General features: G+C 35.9%; 1 protein-coding gene across 10 annotated transcripts in view; it reads left to right on the top strand.

Annotated features, from left to right (window-relative positions):
* Positions 1 to 27,817, top strand: part of IMMP1L (inner mitochondrial membrane peptidase subunit 1) — a 90,741-nt gene that overhangs the window by 25,283 nt on the left and 37,641 nt on the right. For 3 of the 10 annotated variants that reach the window (XM_077114296.1, XM_077114294.1, XM_077114295.1), the window contains 4 exons: positions 457 to 715; positions 19,048 to 19,181; positions 20,818 to 20,906; positions 22,300 to 22,426. In XM_077114296.1, the coding sequence (XP_076970411.1) occupies positions 637 to 715; positions 19,048 to 19,181; positions 20,818 to 20,906; positions 22,300 to 22,426 (429 nt within the window). In that variant the 5' untranslated portion in view covers positions 457 to 636. Of the gene's footprint in view, positions 1 to 456; positions 716 to 1,393; positions 1,492 to 6,024; positions 6,341 to 6,368; positions 6,802 to 19,047; positions 19,182 to 20,817; positions 20,907 to 22,299; positions 22,427 to 27,817 lie in introns of those variants that run through there. The other 7 variants (XM_077114300.1, XM_077114297.1, XM_077114302.1 and 4 more) reach the window with 5 other exon arrangements.

Genomic DNA, 27,817 nt, shown 5'->3' with positions numbered 1-27,817 from the left:
CATATTGTGGAGCACAGGCTGTCTATAGAAAACCAGGCGGCTGCATATGGATAGTCCCTTGATATCATTCACTTGCTGTGTAATCTTATTATGCAAAGTTCTAATCTTCACCTAGAATGAATGCCTCTGGGTCAGAATATAGTCATATCAGGGTTTTTGGGGTCATGTTTTGTGATCCTTAGCTTATTCTTCTAAGTAGGGCTGGGATTTAAAGGGTATTCCCTAGATGCTAGCAGAGATAGATAGCAGAACCTGCTGCCTTTTTGGAAGACAAGACCAACATGAGGTCCCTGGTAGGATTAAACTTGATTTGTAGCTGTAGGATTTTTTAACAGATGTATTATTGGACAGGGAATAGGGGGCCATCAGCCCAGCAAAATTGAATCACGATTGGCATTCTCAGGGAGTTTGCTGCCTGCTAAAACAGCAGCTGCATGTGGATTTGACTTCTTTCAGGTGAAGCGACTTCCAGTCATTTGGAAAGGATGGGATGAAAAGGAACCTTGGTGATAATTTTGATGTCGGCAAGATTTAGTACCAGTGTAATGGGATTATCGGTAACACCTTCACTGCAGAAAAAGCCACCTGGTGCTTTAACTGGCAGCAACTGAGAACTAATCCTTTCCCATCTCTTGGATGTCATTCATGAGGCTCAAAGAGATTTCTACCCTGCTAACTGTGATTAATTTTATAAACAACAACAACAAAAAATCAGGTGATCAAGGCAAAGAATATGCTTTTATAAAATTATTTGTAATCTGTAGCCTTATTATAAGCTATTAAGACAAATTACATTAGACTTGTATAAACTATATGAGTTAAAATTTATTAAGCCATTGGAATAGAAAAGTGGATTAGTAATGTTTTATACTTTTCCCAGTTAAGAGTGGCACAAAGTTTTTGCTATTGATACTAAATATTTGATGCTGAATATTAATATAAGTACTTTTTGTGCTTTGGATATAAGACAGTTATCGATAAATTAATCAAAATTTCTGTAGATGTAAGGAATTCAAATAATTTATCCTATGTTTTACTGTTTAGATCTGCTTTGATTCCTGCTGATGAAACTTTTAGTGAACTAAAAATATTTAATAATGTAAATATATATGGCATCTATTTAACGTGTATATGACACACATTTTGGTAATTAAGGTAATGCTAGGTCAAACTACTGATGAAAAGGGCTGTGTGAAAGTGGATGATCTTAATGTGCAGAAGTCCTAAAAAATCTCAGTTAACTAAAGCATTGCTTCTAGAGCAAATAGCTAATGCACCATTTGCCAAAGAAAAACTTGACTATTGAGTTTTTTAAGCATTTATTTCAACTAAAAACTTTATCAAGTTCTTTGTTTAGAGATGTTAATTATTTTAATATTCTTCTCTTACCCAGCCCAGAATAAACTGAGAGAAAATGAAGTGAAATGATCTCATCAGTCTCCCAAACAGTATGCAACATAACTGCCAAGACTAGAAAAGATAATTAGTGTTGTCAGTGTTATGATTCTAGAGTACTTAATTTTATATTATTTATTCATAAAACTTGATTTTTATCTTATTTTATAATTTTTACAATTTATGTATTATAAAAATAAGATTAAAATTTTTAATAATCTTTAAAAATTAGATTATAGAATCTCAGTTTAGTGTTTTTAAGCTTTAAAATCTTAAATATAGGTGACTGAAATATTTTTTGACATTTGATGAATAATTAAAATATAGTCATCCATTTTATATATGAGTCATTGATTTGCTTTAAACCTCTGCTTACATATAGTACATTTTATTCTTATCCACATAAGGTCTTTATTAGAAAGCCAATCATTAAACTATATCAAATTTATATGGAAAAGTTCGTTCATGAAATCTACCTAGGAAACTTACTGCTCTTCTTGAGTTTTGGTTTAACTGGTTCCAGGCTACAGTATTCCAAATATGTTTCTTCCTTTGTTACTGTATTTTAAATTTTAAGTGAACGAGTGAGAAAGCTTGACATTATTTCTACTGCACTATATTGTGTTAATTTATAAAGAACTTCTTTAACCTTCTATTTGATTTTTATTATTTGAACTTTTTATTTAAAATTTTATCACAATTGAGTGGTACAACGGTGGTTCAGTGGCAGAATTCTCTCTCACCTGTTATGCCAGAGACTTGGGTTCAATTCCTGGAGCCTACCCATGCCAAAAACAAACAGAATTCTATCACAATGAAAGGACTATCCATGAAATTAATAGACTGATCTTTTTCTTCTTCTCATGGTATACTACTTGTTTTTTAAATCTAAAATATTTGGTTTATGTGTAATTTTAAATCGATTTGCCAGGCAATTTATTTCAGGATAATTTTTTATTGTAGTGAATAGTATTTTAAATATTTAGTTTTCCTTTCAAACTAAATTTGTCTCAAAGTTTTAATTAAAATTGGTCTCTCTTCTGCTTTTTAATCCAGCTATTTACTTAATAGCTCAAGATTTACTAACTCTTGAGTTGGTGTTTTTTTCCTTCTCTGTTCTAGGCATTATTCTGATTTGCTTTGAGATGCTTATTCCTTTGGAAAGTACCAAATAAATTCATCTTAATTAAATTCAGTGTAGACATAGGTCTTCTTGGTGATATGCATTCTTCTCAGATAGATATGGATTACTCGAATTTGATACCTTATTGATAACATATCAATATGAAATCTGGCTCATCTTGAAAAGCTATAGATGCTAATTTAATTTGTTGTACAAGTGGCTCATAATAATGACAATAAATGTTAAAGGGGTATTTTTGCAGATTAGGAAATGGAATATAGAAATGAGAAGAAATAAAAATGATGACAAATGATGAGTCACATGCAACAAAAGAACCAGATGGGAGTCATAGGAATTCCTGATCACTTAAGAGATAATAAATTTCTTTTCTTTTTTTTTTTTTCCTGTGTGGTTTATAAGACAATATGTCGCTTTTGGCTTTGCATGAATTGCAGACTGGCACAGGGGCAACTAGCCTGAGCTAATGCTTAATGATAGTTCTTCTATTTGAATTAATACTTTTTAGTTATTATTTGTTCAACTGGCATATTGTTCTGAAGTAGACAGAAGGGCCATAGTGGTTGGGAAATTATTGGTGGTTTGAATGGGGGTGAATTTGGCAAATTTCTTTGTTTGGAAGCTAGTACTTGATCTTATTAAAAATATCAACTACGTATGCTTTATAAAAGTGAAGTGGTTTTTGATTTCTAATATATATGAAAAGTGAACTTGGAATTAAGTACATTGAAATATTTAGCATTACAAGGTTCATTTAATGATAAAAGTTAACCTAATTATCCCATAGTTAACATTCAGCTTTAAAATAATAAATGGTTAGATTTTGTCGATTTCTAAAAATGTTAAGTCTGTCTGAGTGGTCACAAATGACAGCACAAAAGTACTTACTGGACTTCCTTCCTGAGAGCTTAATAAAAATACAGATTCTGGGACCCTGCTCCCAGAGATTGATTCATTAACTTTGTGGTAGAAGCCTGGGAATTTGCATTTTAAATTAGGTTTCCAGGTTATTTTGATTCTACAGTCGGACTTTAAGTAGTATTAACTGATTTAAATCTTAAAGTGATAGCATTTATTTCCTTCTGGAAATGATATTTTTTCAAAATAAACAGGTTTAAATAAAATCTTCATAGTTTGTGAGGATCAGAGCTCCTTGAATTTGCAGTCGTAAAAAATAAAAAATACCTTCTGCACAGCCTTACAGTAGATTTAACTTTTAGATTTCAGCAATTCATGAGCAGCCCTGTAGGTAATTTTGAAATGGCAAGAATTTGAATTACTTTGATGGAGAGGCCGCTGTGAGCGGGTGATTTATTTAGTTATTGAAAAGAGTACACCACTCAACATCTGTATCTCAATGAGTTTGTTGTTCTCTGCATGTCACAATAACTTCCATTTAGGGTCTGAAATGGACATATATCTTTCAGTTACTTCATATCATGTGGAGAAAATGTATAAGGATTCTTTTTATTTTTTATTTATTTTGCATGGGTAGGCACTGGGAAGCGAACCCGGGTCTCCAGCATGGCAGGCGAGAACTCTGCCTGCTGAGCCACCATGGGTCCTATATACGAATTTTTGAATTTGAGAAATCATTAAGGTCTCAGGAATGTCAAAAGTGTGCTTTTTTTTTTTCTTCAAATGTAGGTAAATTTATCAAACCTATGAAATTAAGATTTGGCTTCTGCTTCCCAACTTCTTTCAGCTTATCTTTTCTTATGTGAATGCTTCTTGAAATGCTATTTTTTCTCTGTCTCAGAGTCTCTTATCAAAATTAAAAAAAAATTTGATATTCATTACTTCTCTTAATTATCTGCTTATACTTTAGAAAGAATGAATTTCTGTAAACTGGTGATCTTAACAGACATTGCCACTTTACATTAATTTTTCTATTTCTGAAACAAAATGCTTTATCTTCTTTCCAAATGAATTCCAGGCCTGTATAATCAACTAGACATTTCCTTTGGGATTTGGAAATTCTGAAATCACTGTGATTTCAGAATTCACTCTATACTTCCATGGTTAGGTCTTAGAACTGGAGACCTAGTCCCAGAAACTTCTCAGGATGGAGGAATCTCTAGTTTCTTTTCAGCATCTCCCGTTCACATTGCTCAATCTCTTTAACTTGTTTTAACCTCAGCCCAACCTCTCTCTTTCACATTTGACTCTGTACTCTTAAATGCGTACTGTATAGGTTGCAGCACATTTCTTTCATTTTATGAAAGGTAGTATAGTATAGTGGTGGGCTGTAAAGCCAAACTGACTCATTTTGAATTGTAGTTTTGCCACATATGAGCTGCATGAATTTGAATTAACTTCACTGTACCTCAGTTAAAACAGGGACTCTTAAATGATTTTTAGGGATTCTACATTGTGATTCTACATTGTGATATAGCCACAATTTTTAAGCTTCTGACTATTCACTTATTATCCTAGCTTTTCTATTAATTTTTTTGATAAAAGGACATAGACTCCCCATTAAAGAATATGCTAGAGAATAAAAAGTAACAAACTCCATTTTCTAGATAGGTAAGAATAACTTATGGCAGTTTCCCAATTTTTGTTTTTTTTAATAGCACATATGAAATCTTTTACCATATCCATATCCTGGTGTGATAGGCAGAGTACTGCATCCCCATCCCCTCCCACCCCAAAATGTTGAAGATTGGCCCCAGAACCTGTGAATATGCTACCTTACATGGCCAAAGGAACTTTGCAAAGTAATAAAATTAAGGACCTTGAGAATGGGAGACTGTCCTAGATTTTCAGTGCAAACACAGGGGTTCTTAAAAGTGAAAGCAGGATAAAATTAGGCTCAAGAGTCACCCCCAGAGAACCTCTTTTGCTGCTTAGATGTGGCCTCTCTCAGTCAACATGGCAAGCGAACTCACTGCCCTCCCCCACTCTACGTGGGATATGACTCCCAGGGGTGTAAACCTCCCTAGCAACGTGGAACAGAAACCCTAGGATGAGCTGGGACTTGGCATCAAGGGACTGAGAAACTTTCTTGACCAAAGGGGGAAAGAGAGAAGTGAAACAAAAAGTGTCAGTGGCTGAGAAATTTCAGCAGAGTCAAGAGGTTATCATGAAGGTTATTCTTACACATTATATAGATATCCCCTTTTTAGTTTATGGTGTATTAGAGTAGCTAGAGGGAAGTACCTGAAACTGTAGAGCTATATTCCTGTAGCCGTGTTTCTTGAAGATGATTGTATAATGATACAGCTTTTGCAGTGTAACTGTGTGATTGTGAAAACCTTGTGTCTGATGTTCCTTTTATCTATGGTGTGGACAGAAGAGTAAAAAATATGGGTAAGAAATAAGCAAATAATAGGGGTAACAAAGGTTAAGATAAATTGAATAGATTGACATACTAGAGGTCAATGAGAGGGAGGGGTGAAGTGTATGGCATGTTTGAGTTTTTTCTTTTCTTTTTGCTGTAGAGATGCAAATTTCCAAAAAATGATCATGGTGATGAATACACAACTATGTGATGATATTGTGAGCCATTGATTGTAACCATATCAAGAATGTTTGTATGTCAGGAATGTTTGTATGTTTTTGTTGTTTACAGTAAAAATATTTGGAACAAAAATGTGGATGTAGGAGACAAAAGAGAAAGTCAGAAGGAGATGCAACTCCAGAAGAATGGTCAGAGAGAAGCAATGTTGCTTGCTTTGAAATGGAGGAGGGGGGCCAAGAGGCCACGGGTAGATTCTAGAAGCTGAGAAGGGCAAAGAAATGGATTCTTCCTTACAACCTTAGAAAGGAATGCAGCCTTTGCAACACCTTGATTTTGGCCCAGTAAGATTCAATGTCAGACTTCTGACTGTAGTGTAATAAGTGTGTGTTGTTTTGAGCCACCAATTTTGTGGTAGTTTTTAAAATCAACAATAGAAAATTAATACTTCTGTAACCAGTTCTCAGCTTACCAGTTGCTTTATAATAGGAGTTCCCAATCTCACAACTAATGAACTCACCTCATGAGATAGATAAAACAGAAACCTGAGGCAAGAGCTCACTCATTTTCCTATTGTCAAACTGACAAAACAATATCTGACCCATATATTCTTCCCTCTTATTACATTGTAGGAACATTCTAATTTCTATCAAGAGCTAATCCTTTGAAGAATAATAAGGGAGCCCCTCCCCATTCAAGGATCCAGGGCTGTGTGTCCCCAAGGAAGCTTTCAGCAACAAATAAGAACTGGTAGAGACATCTTTCTCAAAGCTCTGAGAAACAATTAAAGGGTTGTAGTAACAGGGTGAGTGCTGAATTATGAAATCAAGATCTTGTGGTGCCCTTGCTGACACCTGCCCCATCCCTTTACTGGTTTGGTGCAAGTCAGCCCACACACCCAGTGCCATTCCTGGCTCCTGCTTTTCTAGAGAGCAGAGTAACCTTTGTACACAAAACAGATGACTATGTGTCTGTACCATTCTGTCTAGAGGTAGGCTGAATACTCATCCAGGATTCTTGTCCCAGGCTTAGCACCCCAGATGTTGCTTTATTTGTAGAGGTGACTCACAGAACTTTCCTATAAAATGCTATGGAAGAACAGTCTATTTCCAGCTGCCTGGGTAAAAGAATTGCACAATATAGTATATACAAGGTAGTGACTGGGAGTGTGAGGAACACTGTTGTCTAAGAGAATGAAGACATTAATACCTATGGAAACAGGGAAATTTCTGGGTCCATGCACGAATGACCGGAACAAAACTCTTAGGGAGAAGAGACTGGGGAAGACCTTATGCTTTTGCCTTGGGCTCTTTTCTAAACTCATTACTAAGAAGGCTAAGCTCTGAAGGAAAACACTCACACAGGCCAATCTGTAAAGAGTGGAAAAGGTTTTCCTTTTTGTTATGTCCTGGCATTTAAGAAAATCTCTGTCATAACGCTAGCTGGATACAAGTTTAAGGACAGAGATCTCAGTGTCTGATTCCAGACATAACACATTAAAATAACAAAATGTCCAGGTCACAATAAAAGATTACAAAGTATACAAAGAAATAGGAAAATTTGGGACATAGAAGCGAAGAGGATAATACTTTAGAAATCTTCAGTGAAGAGGATCAGACCTGGGGCATGACAAAGTCTTTGAAGAAATTGTCCTAAATATGCTCAAAGAGCTAAAGGAAAACATGGACAAAGAACTAAAGAAAATCAGGAAAATGATAGGTGAACACAAAGAGAATATCAGCAAAGCGGAACCATGAAAAGGAATCAAAGAGCTGAAGATTACAATAAGGAAATAAAAAATTCCTTATGAGGGTTAAACAGCAGAATACAAAGATCATTGAATTAATTCAATCTGAGGAACAAAAAGTAAAATGAATGAAGGAAAGTGAAGAGATCCTGAGAAACATGTGGGATACCATCAAGTATACTGGTGTACACATTGTGGGAATCTCAGAAGGAGAATAAAGACAGAAAAGGGACGGGAAACTGATTATTCAAAGAAATAATCATGTAAACTGCCCAAATTTAATGAAAAAATGAATATACTTATCTCTAAAGAACTAAATGAACTCCAAACAGAATAAACCCAAATTGACCCACATCATGACAATCAGTTATCAAGAAAAGATAAAGAGAATTCTGAAAGCCTCAAAAGAGAAACAACACATCACGTACAAGGTAGTCATAATAAGATTAAGTGCCATTTCTCTATTTGAAACCATGGAGGTAAGAAGGCAGTAGCCATTCAAGTAATGTGAAAGGTATCGTGTTTTTTTCCCCCAAATGTTTACTTAAATCTGTTTGCTTGTCTGCGTATTTTTCTCAAGATAGACCCATAGCCCCTATTTTCCTTTTATTATAATTTTTTAAAACTTTTTTTATTGTATAGTATAACACATATACAAAGCAAAGAAGTGAAAAAGCAATAGTTTTCAAAGCACTCTTCAACAAGTGGTTACAGGACAGATCCCAGAGTTTGTCATGGGCTACCATACGATCCTCTCAGATTTTTCCTTCTGGATGTTCCAGAATATAGGAAGCTAGAGGGCTTAAATACTTTTTTATCATCACAATCGACTTTTTTTCCTTCTTTTTTTTTTGCAAAAAATAACATGTATACAAAAAAGCTATAAATTTCAAAGCACAGCACCACAATTAGTTGTAGAACATATTTCAGAGTTTCACATGGGTTACAATTTCACAATTTTAAGTTTTTACTTTTAGCTGCTCCAAGATACTGGAGACTGAGAGAGATATAAATTTAATGATTCAGCATTCATATTCTCCTATCTACTATGTATAATTCCACCATCACCTTTGATCTTTCCATACCTCTCTTTGGGGTTGTTTGGGCTGTGGCAGTTCTAAATTTTTGATATTGAAAGGGTCTGTCATTAATATGGGTTAGGGAGATGGAACTATCAGAGGTTCTGGAGAGGCTGGGCTAGGCTTCTGGACTTATCTGGACCAGGGACCCATCTGGAGGTTGTAGGTTTCTGGAAAGTTACTCTAGTGTCTGGAAATCTTGTAGAATCTTATATATTGCCCTAGGTGTTCTTTAGGATTGGCTGGAATGGTCCTGGTTGAAGTTTGGCAGGTTATGATAGATAACAAGGCCTAAATAAGAACAACCTCCAGAGTAGGCTCTTGACTCTATTTGAACTCTCTCTGCCACTGATACTTTATTAGTTACACTTCTTTTCCCCCTTTTGGTCAGGATATAATGTAGATCCATGGTGCCAGGTCTGGATTCATCCCTGGGAGTCATCTCCCACATCGCCAGGGAGATTTCCACCCCTGGATGTCATGTCCCACATAAGGGGGAGGGCAATGATTTTACTTGCAGAGTTGGACTTAGAGAGACTGAAGTCACATCTGAGCAACAGCAGAGATCCTTCAGAAATAACTGTTAGGCATGCCTATAGATAGTCTAAGCTTCTCCCTACCTACATAAGCTTCACAAAAGTAAGCCTCATGATTGAGTGCATGGCCTATTGATTTGGGTATCCCTAAAGTTTAATACAGTATCAGGGGATTCCCTGATGGTAAAGTTTAATAGTTCTATATTCTTTCTCCCTTCCATCAGGGGACTTTGCCAACACTTTTTGATTATCTGCTTAATATACTCTAGGATGTTTCCAGGCCTTATGATAATCTATACAGGATTAACAAACCTCTTTCTTCTAATCTCTGAATATCAGGTTATATATATATAACAGCCTCTCAAAATCCAGAAATAATAATCACTACTCCAGACTTAATGTGTCTGCTCTAAAAGCTTACAATCTAGGCCCCTGTTTTCTTATAAGCATTTTCTAAAGGTGATCATACCATTGTTGTTTTTTTTTGTTTCTGGCTTATTTTGTCTCCCCAAATGTCCCACATGCTCATTCATATCATTGCATACTTCACGACATTGTTCCTTTTTGTAGCAGCATAGCCTTTGTTCCTAAGTATACACCATCGTTCGCCTATCTCCATTGCCGTCAGTGCATCCTTCAGCCATCTTTATGCTGGTCATAAAAGTGGAATCATACAGTATCTGTAGTTTTGTGTCTGGCTAATTTCACTCAGCATTATGTCCTCAAGGCTCATCCATCTTGTCATGCTTCAGGATGTCATTTTGTCTTACTGCTGCCTCTGTCCATTACCATGCTGTTTTGACCACTGTGGCTTTATAATAGGTTTTGAAGTCAGGGAGTGTTAATCTTCTCACATCATTCTTTTTTAGGGCCTGTTTTGTGCCCCAGCATATGATCTATCCTGGAGAATGTTCCATGAGCACTAGAGAAGAATGTATAACCTTGTACTTTGGGGTGCAATGATCTATATATGTCTGTTAGCTCTAATTCATTTATCAAGTTATTTAACTTCTCTTTCTCCTTGTTGATCTTCTGATTGTTCTATCTGTGGAGTAGAGTGGTGTATTGAAGTCTCCTACTATTATTGTTGAAAAATTTGTCACTCCCTTCAGTTTTCCCAATGTCTGTCTCATGTACTTTGGAGCTCCTTGATTGGGAGCATGAACATTTATGATTGTTATATCTTCTTCGTGAATTGACCCTTTATTTATTATATAGTGTCCTTCTTTGTCTCTTATGATGTCTTTACATTTGAAATCTATTTTGTCCGATATTAGTATAGCTACTCCTGCTTTCTTTTGGTTATAACTTGTGTGGAAAATCTTTTTCCATCCTTTCACTTTCAATCTATTTGTATCCTTGTGTCTAAGATGAGTCTCTTATAAGCTGCGTATAGCTGGATTATGTTTCTTAATCCATTCTGCCAATCTGCTTCTTTTAATTGGTAAATTTAGTCTGTTAACACTCAAAGTTATTATTGAAAAGGTATGTCTTGATTCCACCATCTTATATTTTTTATTTTATTTGTCAGATCTATATATTCTTTTCACTCTTTCTCTTTGTATTCTTTAAATTACCCTTAGTGGTGCTCTTCAATTTTGTGCCCTCCTTCAGACCTACCTCTCCTGTCTTTTTCTTTCAGCCAGCAGAACTCCTTTTAGTATTTCTTGTAGGGCCAGTCTCTTGCTGACAAATTCTTTCAGAACTTCTTTGTCTGTGAAAACTTTAATCTCTCCCTCAATTTTGAAGGACAGTTTGGCTGGGTACAGAATTCTTGACTGAAAGTCTTTCTCTTTCAGAATCTTGAATATATCATACGACTGCCTCCTTGCTTCCAAGGTGCTAGTTGAATAGTCTGAACTCAGTCTTATTTGATTTCCCTTGTATATAGTAGATTGTTTTTCTCTTGCCACTTTCAGGATTTTCTGCTTCCCTTCACATTTGACAGACTGATTAATATGTTCCTTGGGGAAGGCCTATTTGGATTTATTCTATTTGGAGTTCTTTGACTTGTATATTTATGTCCTTTTTATGAGGGTTGGAAAAATTTCCCCCATTATATCCTCAACTACTCTTCCTAGCCCTTTACTCCTCTCTTCTCCTTCTGGGACACCAGTGATTCTTACATTTGTGTGCTTTGTTCTGCCTATCATTTCCCTGAGTTCCCATTCAGTTTTTTCCTTTTTTTTTTGCCATTTGCTGTTTTGAGTCTTTGAAGTCAGTTATCCTGTCCTCTATATCACTTTATTCTTTCTTCTATTTCTTCAGATCTGGTGTTGTGTGCCTCTAGTATGTTTTTTATTTGTTCAGCAGTCTTTAATCTCTGTGATTTCCAGTATATTTTAGTTCATTCTTTCAAATTCCTCTTTGTGCTCTTCTACTGTCTTCTTGATCTCCTTTATGTCATTTGCTGTCCCACTTATTTTATTAAGTAAAGTTCTATGAACATCTTTGATTAGTTGTTCCAACATCTGTGTCTCCTTTGGTCTTTTAATTTGGTCATTAGGCTGGGCTATGTCTGTCTGCATTGTGATATGCTTAGTGATCTACTGCTGTCTTCATCGCATGTAAATATCTTGATTTATTTACTTTGGGAGTTGATTTCTTTCAGTAGTCTAAGGCCTTGTGTTTGTAGGATGGTTATACAACAGGGAACAGGGCATGGGGTGGAGCACTCAATACGGTGATTTGTTTCAGGGCAAGTATGGGCACAGGTTGGGGATGTTATGCTGGTGCTTGTGAACGTGGGCACCCAGCAGTCAGGGAGGATGTAGCTGGTGGGTGCACCGGTCTTGGGGTTGTAACCCTGATGTGCGCTGGTCTAAGGCACGGGGCACTTTGTGCACTTGCATAGAGCTGTTGCAGCAGGTCGGCATTATGCCTTTGTGCATTGGTACAGATGTGACCTGGCTGCACAGTTTGGCACTTTGTCAGAGCTGGAAAGTGAGGCTGAGGGCTGTGCACCTGTGTGGTTCTAGGACTGCTGTAAAGTGTGGTTCCCAGAGCTGAATGATGTGATTGGGGGCCCGTGCACATGCATGGGCCTGGGAGTGCCATAAATGGATGCGCTGAACTCAGGGTGGGCAGGGTGAGGCTGTGTGACACTATGGGGAGGAAGCGAGGGTAGCCTAGGTATGGAGGTTAGTGCCCACAACCCTATGTGCTGGTAACAGCCTACAGGGAACTGGGAGGTGGAGGCAGTGCTTAGGAGGTGTGCAGGAGAGGTAGGCTGGGCTGCACTTGGGGGGATGGTGTGGGGCAAGTACATGCACTGGGGGTTGGTGGGGTGGGGGCACCTGGAGAGCAGGGAATGGGAGCAGGTGATGGGGTTCTGGTATATGGGGTGTGGGGTGAGTCACTGGTCACGAGGCCATGCTGGTGAGGGTAGTATGCCCAAGGAATGCAGCCTGGCTTACTTCGTAGTCCCTTGTTCGCATCCATGCATTCCTGTGGGCTCCGTGGCCCCGTGCCTCTATGCCAGCCTCTATCTTTCTGCCTCTCAGTTCCTCAGCCTCTGCAACAAGCCATATGTGGTGCAGAAGGCTCTCCCAGGTCAACCGCATTCCCAAATTGCCACCCCAGTTACCCTGCTGTCCCTTCTCTAACTTTTCCGTGGAGCAGGGCTAATCTCAAGCTACTCTAGTCAGCCATCTTCCCAGAAGTCCCTACAATTGCTTTTTAATCAGTGAGAGAAAAGGACAAAAGTATGCATTTATATACTGTATTTTATAATTGCATAATTACCTTTACCGGTTCTCTTTGTGTGTGTGTGTGTATTTGAATTTCATCAGGGTTGACTTGTATTTAACTTGGAGAACTTCTTCAGTGTTTCTTGTAAGGGGATTCTGCAAGCAACAAATACTCTTATGTTTTTATTTGTGTCTGGGAAAGTCTTTAGTTCACTTTTATTTTTGAAACATAGTTTTGCTGAATATGAGATTCTTTGTTGATAGTTTTGTTTTTTCTTGCCTTTTGGACACTTTGAATATGTTATCCTACTGCCTTCTGGCCTCTGTTGTTAGTGCTAACAAATCAACTTTAATCTTATTAGGTTACCTTTATAAGTAATGAGTCATTTTTCTCTTGGCTGCTTTTAAGATTTTCTCCTTGTCTTTGACTTTCAGCTCTTTTGCTATGATGGATCTCTTTGTAGATTTCTTTGTGTGTATTCTACTTAGGGCTTTTTAAGCTTCCTGAATGTGTAAGGACTGTCTTTCAGTAAATTTTGGAAGTTTTCAGTCATTGTTTCTTTGAATATTTTTCTACTCCTGTTCTTGTGATATTCTCATTAGGCTTATGTTGCTGCACTCAGTGGTGGCCCACATTTCTTTGAGAATCATCTGTCCATTGTTCCTCATTCTTTTATCTCTTTGTTCTTTGGCTTGCATAAGCTCTGTTGATCCACCTTAAAATTCACTAATTATTATGCAAGTTCAAATCTACTGTTGAATCCTTCAAGTGAATTCTTTATTTCTGTTATTGTACTTTTAAACTGCAGAATTTCCATTTGGTTCTTCTAAATTATTTCTTTCTCTTTGTTAATATTCACTATTTGATGTGGCATTGTCATCAAACCTTTCTACTTTAATCATATTTTCCTTTAGTTCTGTGAACATATTTATAATGGGTACTTTGAATTATGTTTCCATTTAATCTGATGTCTAGTTGCTGTCACAGGCAATTTCTATTTCCTGATTTTCTTGTCCCAATATATGGGTCATACATTCTTGTTTCTTTAATTTTTTGTGGGTTTTTTTTTTTTTTTGATGCTGTGTGGTGGTGGGCCACATTTCATTCTTTTTCCATGTGACTATCCTATTATTGCAACACCCTTTGCTGAATTTTGGGGTGGGGAGAAGTAAATCATCTGGGAAGCAAACCTGGGTCTCCCACATGGCAGGTGTGAACTACCACTAAACTACCCTTGCTCCTACTCAAAATGAATGTTTTAGGTCATATATTGTAGCAACTCTAGGTACTGGTCACCACCATTCCCTGGTGTTTGTTATTGTTATTTTCTGGTTTATTTTACTGAAGTCTATTCCTTCACCTGTTCTTTTTTTTTTTCTTTTAACATTTTTAAATTGTGAAATATAACACATATACAAAACAGCAATACATTTTCCAAGTACATTTTAACAAGTACAGATTGAACAGATTTTAAAGTATGGTATGAGTTACAGTTCCATGATTTTTTTTCTTCTTCTAGCTGCTCCACGACACTGGAGACCCACAGAAATATCAACGTAATGATTCAGCATTTATACTCATTTGTTAAATCCTATCTTCTTTGTTATACTCCTCTTTCTCTTTAAATAACATTTATACATAAAAGCAATAAATTTCAAAGTACATCACAACAATTAGTTGTAGACCAGATTTCAGTGTTTGGTATGGGTTATAATTCCACAATCTTAGGTTTTTATTTCTAGCTTCTCTAAGGTACTCGAAGCTAAAAGAAATATCAGAATAATGATTCAGCACTCATATTCATTTGTTAAACTCTACCTTCTCTGTATAACTCCCACCATCACTTTTGATCTTTCTCCCAATTTCTAGGGGTATTTGGGCTGTGCGCATTCTAACTTTTTCATATTGAAAGGGGCTGTTGATAATATGGCATCAGGGGATGGAGCTAGTTGTTGTTTCAGGACTTATTTGGTCCAGGGACCCATTTGGAGGTTATAGGTTCCACTCACCCTATTCTTAAGCCTCTGATGTTGGTCCTCAGTGTAATCTTTAATATTGATCACAGTCACCCTATGAAGACAGTGGTGTTGGTAGGGCTCTATTCCTCTCTTTTTCTGACCATACCTGGTTGTTAAAATCCACTAATAGTTAGCTGATTGCTTTATCATTTTCAACAATGCCTTCTTATGTGAATTGCTCGACACACTAATCTAATCAGATTCCTTTGCAGGAATGATTTCTGAGAACAGTCTTTGTTATTTAACCTGACCCCAGAAGGGCTTCTCACCAGCTACCTTCTCGTTTCTCTCTTGTAATCTAGTCATCCTATGGTCTAGGCTGTATATTCATTAAATCTACAAAATCTGCTCCCAATTATCTTTCCCTATAACTTCATCTGTTCTGAGAACATTCTTAGGCTTAAATTTCTTTCAGTTCTTTTTCAAATAAAGCCAGTTCCTTTGGAAGAGAGGAGGAGCTATCTGTCTTATAGCCTTATTCCTCCTTCAGGCAAAATCTCCGAACCAGGGCTCTGGAGTTGGGCATGGGAACAATGGCAAGCTTCTCCCTAAGTGACAGCCCTTCTTTAGTAGCTGAGAGTTTGGTGGATGTTGGGTGTGTGTGGATGGTGGTGGAGGAAGGTTGCAGCCTGAGGTCCTCTCATTTTGCCGCCCCTGGCATGAGCCAGTGCAGAGTCAGTTAGGGCCCTAACATTCTTAGCCCCTATCTCTTGAGCATACTTGCTCAGGACTTAGCATCAGCAACAGTTAGCTTGAAACAGGATAAACAGTGCCAAAGTCCTGCTTCTTGTCAGAAGAAATCTCTTTGGCTGGGAACTGGGTGGGGAGGGAGCCCTTGTTCTTAGCTGAAGCAGTCTGGAGTGGAATCTATGCCTTGTAAAGCTGAGACAGGATAGGCAGTAAGTGAAATTGGTTCAAATATAAGGGATTCTTACCTTTCTTGCTGAATTTTTATAGGTTTTCTTGACTAGATGTTCTTCATTTGCTGTTTGCTCTAAAGACCATTTCTTCAGGTTTTAAGTGGAGATATATATATATATTTTTTTTTTTTAAGTGGATATTTTTAAAGAATTTTAATAAGTTTCCCTGGGAGCAAGTCAGTAGAGCTCCTCACACTGTCATTCTGGAATCATTTTCTCATCCTTTATTTTTAAATTTCACATTCATTTACTTGTTGATATATAAAAATCACTAGTTTTTAAATTACGTAAATTATAACTGTTAACCAGATTCCTGTGATTAAGGAGTGTATTTTTCACATTACCTAAAAGATTTAATAGAAGATTTTTTAAGATGCTATTGATAATTATTTTCTCCTTTTAGTGCAGATAACATTAACATTTCTCTTCAGTGTCCAAAAATTTCAATGGCCTAATGATTATCATTTTGAACATATAACCATCCTATAATACTGAAGGCCTGGAAAGTATAGGAGATCTGAATTCAACATTCACTCAATGTTTTAGTAAAACAGACCTATTTACTACCTTTTTTCCTAAGCTCTGGGGATTCACAGGGAATAAAGCACAGCCATTGCCCACAGATATGTAAACAAATATAATGTATAATAATAAGGGAGACAGATATAAACGAGCATAATATGGAAAGTATTGTAATCAATTTATGTGTAAGGAAAGTGAATGACACAAAGCACAGGTACCATTATTTAGGATGGTAGCCAGGAAAGGCTTGACAGGAGAGAGGACATAGGTGAATGAACACTAATTAGTAAAATACATAGTCCTGTGCCCTGAGCTTGAAAATTATATTATTTTCTGGAAAGCAAAAGTTGGTGAGAAAAGTAGATATCTGAAAATATACCTAATGTTATAAGATTTTATAGTGTATGGTATTGTCATGTGACTGATATAGTAACTAACATTTATAAAAGTACTCTGCTATACATACTGTATATCTTATCATATGTAGTCTTTACAATAACCCTGTAAGATAGGTACTGATATTAAGGCCATTTTACAGATGAGGACACTGAGACTTAGAAAGGTGACTTAGAAAGGTGAAAGTCACTTAGCTAAAATGTGGTGGAACCAGGATACAAACTTGACTCTAGAACCAATGTTTTTAACCAGATAAAAATGAACAATAGGGACTGTGGGAACTTGGAGAAGAGAGAAAAACTTGCCTAAAGAGAACAATTAAGTAGAATTGTAAATGGCATGTGTGGGGGCATAAGCAAAGTTTACTTAAGGGACAGTCCAGTATGATTTCAGTAGTCAGTTCATGTAGGAGCATAAAGAAAGATCAAGTTGGAAACCAAGGACTGGATGGAAGCCAACCAGTCAAAGATCTTGAAAATCTGGACTTGATATAATAGAGAACCAAAGACTTTGTGTGAGAGGAAGAGTGATATGGTAGTCATTATGGTTGAGTTTAACATAATAACTGTTCTAGTTTGCTAGCTGCTGGAATGCAATATACCAGAAACAGAATGGCTTTTAACAAGGGGAATTTAATGAGTTGCTGGTTTACAGTTCTAAGGCTGAGAAAATGTCCCAATCAAAACAAGTCTATAGAAATGTCCAATTTAAGACATCCGGGGAAAGATACCTTGGTTCAAGAAAGCCGACGACGTTTCCCTCTCAGCTGGAAGGGCACATGGCGAACATGGTGGCATCTGCTGGCTTTCACATGGCTCTACCAAAAAGAGACTCTCTCCAAAACGTTTCCTCTTTTAAAGAATTCCAGCAAGCAGCTCCACCTTCAGTTGGTGGAGACACACCTCCATGGAAATCATCTAATCAGAAGTTGCCACCCACAATTGGGTGGGTCACATCTTCATGGAAACAATCAAAATGCTCCCACCCAGCAATATTGAATGAGGATTAAAGGGTATGGCTTTTCTGGGGTCCCCCACAGATTCAGACCGGCACAATAACTAATTTTTTTTCTCCATCATTTACCTGTTTTATGATGTTGAGCAAGTTACTTTACTACTCTAGGGCTACTTTTTCTTATCTGTAAAATGAGAATGATGATAATCTCTACCTCACAGAGGTATTATATATTAAACCTGACATAAAATAATTCTGGGGAAAATGATATGTATTTGTATTATTATTATTATTAGTGGTTTTTAGTAAAATTAGTCTGAGAACAGTACTGAAGCCTTTAGAGATGTTTGAATAGCAGTAATATTTTAAATATTTATTTTTAAATGGTTAAAAAATCTTTTATTGTGTGGGCCACAGTGGCTCGCTCAGCAGGCAGAGTTCTTTCACCTGCCATGCCAGAGACCCGGGTTCGATTCCTGGTGCCTGCCCATGCATTAAAAAAAAAATCTTTTATTTGGTTCTTTATGTTGTTTCATAGTATTCATGCACTCATTATTTTATCAGTAGTTAATAACTGACAGTTGAATATAGCTTTATAATTTACAATGCACTTTGATATGTTATCAGATCTGATAATTCTGAGAGCCATTCACAGATAAATATTATTTCCATTTTATTGAGACCCACAGAGGTTAAATAATTCATTGACTATTGAACAAGTTAATCAGGAACCAGTTTAAGACAAAAACCCCCATACCCCTATTCTAGTGCTTTCTTTACTATGTCATATTACATTACATAACAAAAACTTGTAGTATATAGAGCCAACAATGTGAAAAAGAATGATTACCAATTTGAATGAGTTAATATATTTTCTTAAATATCTGCCTTAATACTAAGAAATCATCAAGGCATGGAAGGGGACACACTACTGGTTTAGAGTCTACTGGGTATTCCTTCTATAGCCTAGTTTTATTTCAACTATAATCTCTGTTTAGTAGATCAAAATATTAAAAATAATTTTCCATTTAAAATATTATTCACAGAAATGAAATTAAGTTCTTGCTTTTCTGAATCAATTGTACAATTTAGTACATTCTGGGTGATTGTAAAATATTTTACAATAGAGCTATTTCTTAAATGCTTTTGAATAGTATTGATTATGAAACTTTTTGAAATTTACCATCAGGGCAATGGTGGCAGAATCTACATAGAACTATGCTTCGTGGTGTTTTGGGAAAAACCTTTCGAATTGTTGGCTATACTATTCAGTACGGCTGTATAGCTCATTGTGCTTTTGAATACGTTGGTGGTGTTGTCATGGTAAGTTTTTAACATCCAAGAATAATCATCTTAAATATATACTTTTTAAATTGAAGGAATGCATTTTTACCTAAAATATATGTGAATAACTATAACGAATAACTTTAATGAATAAAGTGTGAAAGTTAAAACATAAAATCTTTTCAGATTTTGAAACATAAGGAAGCATGTCTGCATCAGCACTAGTGTGAAATATAAGAACCTTTACTTTCAATTTTCTTCTGTATTCTGTTTCTGACAGGAGCACAGAAGGTCCTATTAATAATCTTATAATTATTGCTACTGTTTATTGAATGCTATTTAGTTACTGTGTTCAAGAATGTATTTGATGTTTTGTATTTATTGACTCATTTGATATTTTACAATTCTGGGAAAGTTTTATTAGAACCCAGTTTTACATATGAGGTTACTGAGGCTTAGAAAGTCTAAGTAACTTGTTCTAGTTCCCGTAGTTAGTAAGTAACAGAGTTAAAATTTCAATGCAGATTTTTCCAATTTCCAAAACTCCTACTTGTAACCACTGTTTGACAGTCATTAGAACAAATGATTATTCTGTGTGATGTCAGTATTAAAGTGTTAAAGTTGCTGCTCTCTCCTACCGATGCTTTTTCTTAATATTGCTTTATAAATCTTTCAACCAGGACTGTTCTAATCTTTTATTATGTAAATAAAAAATAAGTTGATGGAATGGCCTTTCAAGCTGTGTTTTTTAAAAAATTAAATTTACTCAACAGATCCACTACAGGCTCATACAACCTCAAGTTGAGCTAGAATAATGCAAATAAACATTTAAATGAAAGTCCCCTCTTTGACTCTTGAAAGTTACATTGATACTTCCAGTTAGCTACCCGGGTAGCAAACATAAAGTTCCAATGTGTTCTGTGTTATTTCTACCTGGGAAGGAGGTTTTGGGTAAAAAAATTATTTATACATAAGTAGAGTAAATGGAGACTGTTATATTTAGATTTTGAAGTGGCAGTGATCATTTATTTTAGTTTTGAGATATATATGAAGATTATTGCTTTAAGACATCCAAATAGGAAAATCTTTAAACTTAAAGTGCATCTCATTATACCAGTATTTTTCAGTAGAAAATATAAGTTGTAGCCCCATCAAATGAGTAGAAGATATTCTCTTAGAAGGGCATCAAACCATTTAGATAGTGTGATATTACTCAATAAATTAGTATCAGGTGCACTAGGTGATTAGCTTGACAGTAGCAAGAAAATCATTCATTCATTCAACAAATATCTGTGGTGTATTAACTTTGTGCCAATCACTGTTCTTGGCCTTTGTTATGCAACCAGGAACATGAGAAATAAGCCCCTGCCCTCATGGATCTTACAGTCTACAGGGTGTTCAAAATTAGGAAACTTAGATAATGTTTTATTATTTATGTATTGTCATGTAATATCAATAAATCATTTAAAAATATACCTACCTGTGTTTTAGAATTGGTGGCCATTCTGTAACTGCCAGCTTATTATTAGTCACCTCCCAAAGATACTACCTTATATTGTTCTTCAAACTTTGAAGACATTTGCTTGATTTTCTTTGCTTTAAAAGTCTTTTCAGATGAAGTTTTTTAATTACAAAAGTTTCTGAACCGAACTTACAAAACTGCCTCTTTTTACAGTGTTCTGGACCATCAATGGAGCCTACAATTCAAAATTCAGATATTGTTTTTGCAGAAAATCTTAGTCGACATTTTTATGGTATCCAAAGGTAAATTTATCATGGATATTTTAAATTTATGATGAACGTATATATATATATATATATATATATATATATATATGTATATACATATATATCTCTTGGTCAATCTGTATGGTCTAGGAAAGATCCCTATGTAATTCTTCTTCAGATCTTTTACCCATAACAACTTCAAGATACCTAATTGTTAGATAAGGGAATTAGAAAACAAAAACTTGTGAAATGATTGTATTCTAGCTCCCTTTTCTTTTTAACTTCTATCAAAATAACCTAATGCAGTATTTGGAACTGGAGACCTACTCCTACAGCATAAAGACAAGCTTCTGTGTTCTGTGCTAATAACAAGATTTTACTGGAGCATCCTTAAAAAGGATATGAACCTGCTGGCTAAATAGCTCTGGAATGAACAGCTGAAAGAATTTCTCTGAATTAGTTCCAGTTTGTTGAAAAGAGAGTGGTGTATCCCATTTTCAAAAATAGAGTAGCCTTATATTGCCTCCAAATTACAGAATTTTATGATTTAATAACCTTCAATTCTTATCAGTAGTAGCTTCAAGAAATGACTGTTGCAAATACTGTTTCTGCATTTTCTATAAAATTGCTGATATAGATGGTATATTTTATTCCTTTACATAGGAATTGTTCTAATAAATGCTGCTTTGATTTAGTTGTTATGGAAAATTTTGTCTTACCTCCCAAACTAAATTTCTTTTATCAGTTACTGATCTCCATGTAATTAATTTCTCTTTTGACTTAGCTACCAAAAAGTTTAGAACTCATCTTAATACTTGTATATAACAATAACTAGGTATCTGATTTAACTATCATCTTCCTTTTATTTTTATGTATTTTTTTATTATTCTGGCAATATGCATCTTTTATGATAAGTAACCTCAAATTTTGTCAGGAACTAGTTGTAAATAATAAGTAAATGTATTAAATCCTTTCATATATGTGTGTCAATGCAAAATAATTCACTTATTGCTCATTTAATGCATAGAGATCATAGTGTTGTGTTTGGTTGTGGTAGCATTAGTCCTGCATTCTTTTTTCCCTTCTGCCTTTCTACTTTTTCATGGATTTTTTTATTCTTCAGTTACCATGTGGTTTGTCACTTCTTCCTTGAATCATGCTTTCCATATGTAATCTAACCCATATTAATTTGATATGTTTGATAACTCCTGTATTTTTTTTTAAATGTATGTATTTAGGCTTTTCCATCATTCTCATTGTTGGATTCTAAATCATTAAAGTAAATTAAAGCTGGTAAATGTATGTAAGGTCAGCATATAAATGAATAAAGGAAATGGCTTTATGTTGCTTTGTAAAACTTCTAAAGCAGTGCTATGCTTGAATCTATGTTTAATAATATTGACATTTCTGTGACTTTTTTCCTTCTCAGAGGTGACATTGTGATTGCAAAAAGCCCGAGTGATCCAAAATCAAATATTTGTAAAAGAGTAATTGGTTTGGAAGGAGACAAAATCCTCACCAATAGTTCATCAGATTTCTTTAAAAGCCATAGTTATGTAAGTAACATTTCAATTGTGTTATGTATTAGTATCATAGTTGACTAACACTAACTGAACATACTAACCAAAGAAAATATTGTTTAATCATATTTTGAAATAAGAAAAGTGCTGCATTCACTAGAACTTACGTATGTTTATAGCAAGAACAGTTTAGTCGTTATATTTAATATATTTTAATTCTTTTTAAAATCCTGTATAAACTTCAGTAATAATTGTTGCAGGCAGGATTCTGCAATGGATGCTAAAATTATTGGGCAAAAGTTTAATGAAAAATATTATGTTTGCATAGTTTCAAATACCTCTCCCAGGATATTTATTACAAAGGGAAAAGAAAAATAGTAACTTTACAGGAGAGAAACCTGGCAGACATTACTTACCCAAGTAAACAAGGTTAACTTCACTAATAAGACATTAAAATAATGTAGCTCTTGATGTGAAGTACTGAGAAAAGCCCATTACTTTTTTAATTGCAATATATTATATATTAACATATCATATTTGCTGGTTTGAAACTGTTATGTCCCCCCAAAAGCCATATTCTTATAATCCTGATCCAATCCAGTGGGAGGCAGCTATGTTCTTTTAACTGTGATCCAGTATTGTAGGGTGCGACCTCGTGATTAGATTGTTTCTATGGAGACGTGACCCACCCAATTGTGGTTGTGACCTTTTGATGAGGTGGAGATGTGACTCTGCCCATTCAAGGTGGGTCTTAATTTGTTCACTAGAATCCTTAAGAAAGCTCACAGAGAGAAACAGTTGAGAGCCGACACAGACATTTGGAGATGCAGAGGAAAACTCCAGAAGAACCCACGGGATCTGTGTAAGCTGTTTGAAACCAGAAGCTGGAAGAGTAGCCTAGCAGATATGCCATGTGCCTTCCCACGAGATGTTAACCAAGCCAGAACCCAGAGTTTTGCCGTGGAGAAGCTAAGTGAGGGCCCACAAACTTAGAGAGGAAGCCACTGGAATCAGAAACACAAAGCAAAGAACTGGGAGCAAGGACCCCAGACGCTAGCTATGTGCCTTCCCAGCTAACAGAAATTGCAGATGCCATTTGGCCTTTCTTCCAAGTCAAGGTATCTTTCTCTGAATGCCTTAATTTGGACATTTCTAAGGCCTTAAACTGTAGACTTGTAAGTAAATAAATCCTCTTTATAAAAGCCATTCAGTTTCTGAAATAATGCATTCCCACAGCATTAGCAAACTAAAACATGATATAATCATCCAAAGGGTATAATAAGTGGTTAAGAGTATCATCACGTAGCCATCAGTTTTTTTTTACTTCAAAAAATAAAAATAAAAAGAGGAATAAAAAATTAAAAATAAAAGTGAAGACGAATTCCCAAACATCCTGTTACCCCGATCACCCCCTATTGTGTATTTATTTTTTGTCTTTTTTTTCCTTTACTCATCTGTCCATATACTGCATAAAGGGAGTATCAGTTACAAGGTTTTCACAATCACACAAACATACCTTGAAGGCTCTCTATTCAATCATCTTCAAGAATCAAGGCTATTGCATCATAATTCAACAGTTTCAGGTATTTTCCTCTAGCTACTCCAACATACCAAATACTAAAATTGGATATCTGTATTCTGCATAAGAATAATCTCCAGGAAGACCTCTCGACTCTTATAAATCTCTCAGCTACTGAAACATTATTTTGTATCATTTCTTTTCCCCCTTTTTGTCAATAAGCCTTTCTCAATCCCATGAATTCAGAGCCAGGTTCATCCCAGGAGTCATGTCCCACATTGCCAGGGAGATTTATACTCCTGGGAGCCATGTCCCACATAGAGGGGTAGGGCTGTGAACTTACCTGTGGAGTTGGCTTAGACAGAAAAGCCACATGTGAGCAACAAAAAAGGTTCTCTGGGGGTGAGTCTTAGGTATACTCATAAGTAGGCTTAGCTTCTCCTTTGTGGGAATAAGTTTCATAAGGGAAGTTCCCCAATCAAGGGCCTGTCCCATCAAATTGGCAGTCCTCAATGATTGCAAGAGTATCAGGTCATTCCCACTTGGGGAAGTTTAATATTTCCACATTTTTCCCCAGTCCTCCAAGGGGACTTTCAAAATACTTTTCATCTTCTGCCCAGATTACTCTGGGATATATTGGGATATTATACCAACCTGGACAAACCAACAAGATCTCACTTCCTATTCAAGATTCCAAGGTTTTGAATAAACTGACCATACAAGTTAAGTTAGAGTGTGTGTGTGATAGTTAGGTTCAGGTGTCAACTTGACCAGGTGTTGGTGCCAGTTGTCCTGTTGCTGTAGATTTAAATCGTTAACATTTGAATTTCGTCTTTGCTCATTACTTCTGCTGTCAGCTAAGGGTAATACCTTCTACAATAAGTGATGCTTAATTTAACCAGCTGTGTGCTTATAAAGAAAAATCAGAAGAGAGAGAAAATGCCCAAAGCCAATATAGACAGATATTTGGAGATCCAGAGAGAAAATGCCCCATGGAAAGCCATTTGAACCCAGAAGCTGGGAGAGAAGGCCAGATTGTAATGGACTATTGAGCCACTACGAGAAGGAGGCATACAAGTAGGTAAATGAACCTTGAGGACAGTAGGTTGAGTTAAGTAAGCCAGAAATGAAAAAATATTTTAACACATCAATTATATGTACTAGCTATAATGTGCAAACTTTGAGAACTAAATTTAAGAGCACAAGTTATCAGTGGTTTTCAATATAATCGCATTGCCATGCCTTCACCAGCACAGTCTATTTGAGGACATTTCCATTTCTTTCGCAAATAATCCCATGCCCCTCCCCAGTTTATTGATATTTAGCTTTGGCATATTGCCTTTTTACATTCAATAAAAGCATATTACAGTGTTGCTCTTAATTATAGATGCTAGTTTTCATGGATTCTATTTTTCCCCTTATACTATCTGATTTACAATACCTGGCAATGTTGACATTCATTTATTCTTCCTTATGCAAAACCGTTCTCATATTTATATATTGAATCACCCTGATTGTCCACTCTAAGCATTGCTGAGTTGTACCATCCCAGTCTTTATCCTCTATCTTTTCCTCTGGTGCCTACATGGCCCCTGCCCTCCTCCCTCAACCATACTCACATTCAGCTTTGTTCATTGTACTTACAATATTGTGCTACCATCAGATACTATTGTATTATCCATTTCTGGATCTTAACAATCAGTCCTTTTTCAGCATTCTGCACTCCTTTAGCATCAAATTCCCAATCTCTACCCTCATTCTATCTCCTGATAACCTGTGTTCTCAACTTTAACTCTCAATGTTCACTCATTAATGTTAATTCATGAGACTGTACAGTATTTGCCCTTTTGTTACTGGCTAATTTCACTCAGCATAATGTCCTCAGGGTTCATCTATGTTGTTACATGCTTCATGACTTTACTCTGTCTTACAGCTAGTAATATTACATCATATGTGTTTTAGGTTGCTAATGCTGGCAGAATTTAATATACCAAAAATGGGTTGGCTTTTATAAAGGGGGTTTATTAAATTACAAGTTTACAGTTCTAAGGTCATAAAAATGTTCAAATTAAGGCATCCAGTGAAAGATACCTTGACTCAAAAAGGCTAGTGGTGTCTGAAACACCTCTGCAGCTGGAAAGACAGGTGGCTGTCATCTGCTAGTCCTCTGGCTTCTGGTTTCAAACAGCTTCTTCAGGGGCATTTTCTTTCGGCATGTCCAAATGGTTCTGTCTGTATCCAGTCTAAGCTTTTTCCAAAATGGTTCCCTCTTAAAGGACTCTAGTAAGTGGATTAAGACCCAGCTTGAATGGGCAGAGATACATCTCCATGAAACCACCTAATCAGATGGTCCCATCCACAACTGGGAGAGTCACACCTACATAGAAACAACCTAATCAAAAGGTCCCTACCTGAAAAATAGGTCTGCCTCTACAAGATTGGATTAGTAAAAAGAACATGGCTTTCCTGGGGTACATAACAATTTCAAACCAGCACAGAATAGATATACCACAGTTTATTTAGCCACTCATCCATCCATGGACATCTGGGCTGTGTCCATCTCTTGGCATTTGTGAATAATGCCACTATAAACATTGGAGTGAAAATGTCCATTTGTTTCCTTGCCTTCAGTTCCTCTGAATGTATACCTAGTAATGGGATTGCTGGATCATACAATAATTCTATACTAGCTTCCTGAGGAACTGCCAGACAGCCTTCCAAAGTGGTTGCACCATTCTGCATTTCCACCAACAGTGAAGTGTACCTCTTTCTCCACATTTTCCCCAGTACGTGTAGTTTTTCTGTTTTATTTTTGTTTGTTTGATAATTGCCATTCTAGTATGTGTGAGATGATATCTCATTGTGGTTTTAATATCCAGTAAGATTAAGCATCTTTCCATATGTTTTTGAGGCATTTGTATTTTTTGTTCTGGAGAGTGTCATATCTTTTCCCAAGTTTTAAATTAGGGTTTTTATCTTTTTGTTGTTGTATTGTAGGATCTCTTTATATATTCTGGTTATTAAATCTTTATCTGATACGTGGTTTCCAGATATTGTCTCTCATTGCATGTGTTGCCTTTTTACTTTCCTGACAAAGTCCTTTGCTACACAAAACTTTCGGTTTTGAGGAGATCCAATTTATCTATTTCTTTTTTCATTCCTCACACTTAAGGTGTAAGGTCTAGGAAATGACCTCCTTTCACAATATCTGTAAGACATTTCTTGACATTTTCTTCTAAAAATTTTATGGTCTTAGCTCTAACATTTAGGCCTTTGATCCATTTGTAGTTAGTTAATTTTTGTTTAAGGTGTGAAATGTGGGTCCTCTTTCATTCTTTTATTTATGGATATCCAGTTTTTCAAACACCATTTATTGAAGAGGCTAAAAAAATCTGTCCCAGTTGAGTTGAAAGAGCAAATGGCCACAAATGAGAGGGTCTATTTCTGAACACTCAATTCAATTCCATTGGTTAGTCTATGTATCTTTATGCCAGTACCATGCTATTTTGACCACTGTAGCTTTGTAATGTGCTTTAAAATCAGGTAGTATGAGATCTCCCCCTTCATTCCTCTTTCTCAAGATATGTTTGCTATTTGCAGCACCCTGTCCTTCCAAATAAATTTGGTTGTTGGTTTGTCTATTTCTGCAAAGTAAGATGTTGGGATTTTCATTGGTATTGCTTTGAATCTATAAAACGATTTGGGTAGAATTAACATCTTAACTGTGTTTAGAGCTATCTTCTAGATCATGTACCCAGTATGTCCTTTCATTTATTTAGGACTTCTTTTAGCAATTTCTTGTAGTTTTCTGTGTATATGTCTTTTGTGCCCTTGGTTAGATTTATTCCTAAATATTTTATTTTTGTTTGCTATTGTAAGTGGAATTTTTTTCTTGATTTCCTCCTCAG

The sequence above is a fragment of the Tamandua tetradactyla genome, chromosome 8 (assembly GCF_023851605.1).
Source record: "Tamandua tetradactyla isolate mTamTet1 chromosome 8, mTamTet1.pri, whole genome shotgun sequence".
NCBI classification, from domain to species: Eukaryota; Metazoa; Chordata; class Mammalia; order Pilosa; family Myrmecophagidae; genus Tamandua; species Tamandua tetradactyla.
The sequence above is the reverse complement of the archived record's forward strand: the minus strand, read 5'-3'. Positions and strand labels throughout refer to the sequence as shown.